This window comes from Macadamia integrifolia, chromosome 3 (assembly GCF_013358625.1).
Source record: "Macadamia integrifolia cultivar HAES 741 chromosome 3, SCU_Mint_v3, whole genome shotgun sequence".
Classification (NCBI taxonomy): Eukaryota; Viridiplantae; Streptophyta; class Magnoliopsida; order Proteales; family Proteaceae; genus Macadamia; species Macadamia integrifolia.
Genome location: NC_056559.1, coordinates 8,720,218 through 8,724,256, shown reverse-complemented (window position 1 = coordinate 8,724,256; position 4,039 = coordinate 8,720,218). Strand labels below are relative to the sequence as shown.

The window sequence follows — 4,039 nt, the reverse complement described above, 5'->3', positions numbered from 1 at the left end:
ATTCATATTTCGGAGTTTAAAAACCTTGGTTGGGAGTTGGGACTATCTTTTTTCGGTTACAAAAGAGGGTAGGGATAGAGGTGGAATTGAAGTCTCAAATCTGACACCTCGGGCAAGTTCTTTGCTGCACTATGTGCGAACCAACTTCTCTAGACAGATGACCACAGTCATCTTATGAAATATTCCAAAAAAAACTAAAAATAGAAAGAAATATTAAGGTACTTACTTCGACCCTGGTTTCAGTATAGTACATGCCAGATCAGATCATTTGAATTCCAAGAGGCCATGAAGAATTCATGCATCATCACAGGCAAGTACGAAATTAGATAGAGATCGAAAAAAATTTCTACCAAAAAAAGAAAGAAAGAAAAAAAAAAAAAAAACATTTACTATAATCTTAATTGGATAAAAATGTATGACAGATAACATTACCCTTGCCCTCCAAACAGGACATATAGAGTTCTACTTACAAAAAAAGAAAAAAAGAAAAAAGACGCATTTTTGGGACAAAATAACCGGCCAATCCCCCATGAAAGATCCAAATCTGTCCCCTTAATGCTTTCACATTGGCTCTGCAGGGACACAAGGGCTATGCTGCTTTTCACGGAACCGCTCGGGATCTTAATTTAAGTTTTGGGCATAAAAGAACCCTGTCTGCTCACTTGCTTAGCCACTATGAACTCATAAGAGAACCTTGTCCTCTTTTTTACGTTCGCCCATGTCTAGGCATAGATTAATACGCCTGGATCTAGGCATAGATTAAGGTAAGTGGGGAGGGTTCTTTTTCCCTTTGAGTTTATTTTAGATGGGTACACTATAGAGAGACGGAGGAAGATAACAGTCAAGAGACTCGAACTCGACACCTCCCAATGATCTTAGCACACTACAACCTACCCCACTGCAATAGGAAGTTTGTATTCCCTTTTTTCAAAAAAATTAAAATACCCAGCATGCATGCGGCAGCTGACTATACAAAACAGTGTTCCTCACCCTCAGTCCCAAAGTAACAGCAACCTTAGAATATAATGGTTAATTCGACATGTAAGGAGAACATTAATTATAGTAATATCAAGGGGAAGGTGAAAGAGAAAGAAAGAGAGCAGACTGGTTCTGCACAACTGCGACTCTCTCTTCTTCACTCTCTATCCTTTCAAGCTCTTTAAGCTTTTCCTGCAACGTCCATGTCAATTCTCCACGTTAATAATGCAAAATAGGAGAGATATATAAAAAATAAAAAATAAAAATTCCGTTTCTAGCTCCTCTCGCAGAGAAAATCCCAACAAAATAAAATAAAAATTTTACCTCTGGATTCCTTACTTTACTGCACCATCATCGATCATCACCATTGAAATCACAAAAAAAGATTATGTAGAAAAATCATCAGTGAAAGCTCCACTCCAAAAATAAAAAATAAAAAACCCAAAATCCATGAAAATATTCAGAAAAAAAAGAAAGAAAGGAAGAAAGAAAGATGAAACCGTAGGTATAAACAGATCATTACTAATTCCTTTTGTCGGTAGGTAGATTTATGTACCGGTTGAGCACATCCTCAAACCTATAGAAAAATTTTAAAAGAAAGAAATTAGAAACTATTAAGAAGAAAAAAAAAAAAAAAGGGTTGTTTTTCCCGTCGTATCGTCGGAAAATAACCTCTTGTGGCTGAAGAGGTGTACAGACCGAGAGGAAGGGGAGAAAGCTACAAAAGCGATATCAACGTCACAGAGGACGGAGACTTCATGGGCTTTCTTAGCCAAGCCAGTTCTACGCTTAGAGAATGTCACTTGACTCCTAGTGACATCCTCTATCCTCTTCATCTCAATTTTACATCGACCCCTACTCTTCATGTTTTCATGAACAGAAGATTCACACAAGAAGAAAAAAATAAATAAACAAAATATAGATCAAAGTTAAGTTCAACAACCTAAGAAAGGGAAGCTAATGGCTCTAACTTCCTCACTGAACCAACAAAACAAAGAGACTGAGGTTCAAGAACCTAAGAAAAGTAAGCTAATGGCTCTAACTTATTCAGTGAACCAACAAGAGTACAAGAGAGAGAGAGAGAGAGGGGTAGGTGGGTTTTTTGCATTTCTAACACAGAGGTCTGAGAGAGCAATTTATAAGGGAGGGAAAGGAAGGAGGAGTAGTTTCCTTAAAAACCATGACGTGGCAAAAACACCTCGTGGAGTTGATGTTCTACACCTGTTCTTTTGTGGAAGGTTGACTTAATGAATATTTTTAATATTATTTAATCTGTCATGTTTTTCAAAGGAAAAAAAAAATTTTCCTTATTTTCCATGGTCCAAAATACCCCTTACTATAACCTTGGCACCCATCCTACTGAAATTTCTTTCTTCATTGTTGTTTGAGGGAATTTGTCCCCTTTTTAATGACTCTAAATGGAAAACTAAATATTTTGCTGATAAATAAAGAAAAACAAATCTTGAGACCCACAAAAATAATCTCGATTAAATGGATTCAATGTTAATTTTAGAATTATATTATGTGACTAAAAAATAAAAGGGTAATTAACATCCCCTATGACTTAGAAAAACAGGGTTCTATAGACAATGTTGAGTCTTTTCTCTTTTTCTTATTTTGGTGTATAGAATGATCCAGTCTTTCTATTCTAGTGAAAGAAGGTTCCATCATGACCAACATGAGAAGCCACCAAGAACATAATTTTCTTATTGTAATGAGAAGAGCTATTTTCAATCATGGTAAGACAATTAGACAAACTGTAACAAGTGATTGAGACAGTGTTGATATAAAATCTCTCTCTCTCTCTCTCTCTCTCTATGTTACCATGTGAGCGTTTTGGGGTATTTGAATTTGAGCGAAGTGTTTCCTATGGGGGAAATGCGATCTTGCGGGTAAGAGGGGAAATGAGAGTGCATGAGGAAACATCAATAGAGGCTTCACTTTCCATTTCATGGGGGCAGACCAGTCAATGTCCCATGTTTGGTCGCATGGGCCAGACTCCCCCACAGAAACAATTTCCGTTGAATTTATTTACTTTTGGTCGGTTATTGACTAAATTAAATTTTGACCAAATTTGACATCGAAATGATGAACATACGCGTGTTTGTTTGTCGTTTTCCGATAGTCAAATAGATACGACAATGGTATAGAATCAACTTCAGAATTTAAGACGTGTCACTTATTGAAAATAGTCACATTGAGTTTACTATGACATTACCAACTTTGAAAGTTAAGATTACAGAAACGTAAAAGTTCAAATTGCCGTTTGTCCAGATAAACACTATGAAGGTTAACATAAAATTTATTGAATTATTTCAACATTTGAATTCTAAGGTTGTGCTTGATATGCATTCTTAGAATGCATTCTAGCTCCAGATTGCATTTTGGAATGATAAAACATTGATTGGTACACATTCTCATTCTAAATCTTTGGCTTCATTTGGCTTCCATAAGGAAGAGAAGAGATGCAATTGAAGCAAATTTAATGTTATCTCATGTTCTAATGTTAATATGATATGTTACCATTTTACTAGACAAAAAATGTTAAAAACAATATTTGTTTTTGGTGCAAATTGTTAAAATTGATGCTATAAAATTTTTAAGATTATCAAACCCACGAGCTAGCTATGGAAAAAAATAGTACAGTTTGTACAGTTGCTGTCATTTTCATAAATGTTCACTTGAGAACTAAAGAAATAACATCTTCAATATAAGGAGATGATTTATCATTTTTCATACTTCATGGATTAAATATTTTCCCTCAGAAAAAAAAAAAAATCATTTTTCATGAAGCTTCATACTAGTAAGCTTGATCTGTTTCTAGTTAAAGATCAATAAAAAATTTTAATGCACTTACAAGTAAGATTTTTTTTTTCCCCATGGATTTTACATTGTAGCAAACAAGGTCTAATAGCAAAATCCTTTTGCTTTATTCATCACTAGCAAAACTGGTTTTTTTACCTTGTTTTCTTTCATATTAGTTTTAATATCATCAACTCAAAAATATTATATTTATAAGGGGTAGATATGTCATTTTATAGAAGTTCTAGCATACAGCTTG

General features: G+C 34.6%; 1 protein-coding gene across 1 annotated transcript in view; it reads right to left on the bottom strand.

Moving 5' to 3' along the window:
- Positions 1–2,093, bottom strand: part of LOC122074703 (myocyte-specific enhancer factor 2A homolog) — a 6,554-nt gene extending 4,461 nt beyond the window's left edge. Inside the window, exons 1-5 of the mRNA XM_042639650.1 lie at positions 1,651–2,093; positions 1,502–1,555; positions 1,303–1,321; positions 1,106–1,170; positions 227–233 (exon numbers count right to left, since the gene is read on the bottom strand). Coding sequence (XP_042495584.1) covers positions 227–233; positions 1,106–1,170; positions 1,303–1,321; positions 1,502–1,555; positions 1,651–1,844 — 339 coding nt within the window. The 5' untranslated portion in view covers positions 1,845–2,093. The remainder of the gene's footprint in view (positions 1–226; positions 234–1,105; positions 1,171–1,302; positions 1,322–1,501; positions 1,556–1,650) is intronic.
- Between the last annotated feature and the right edge of the window lie 1,946 nt (positions 2,094–4,039).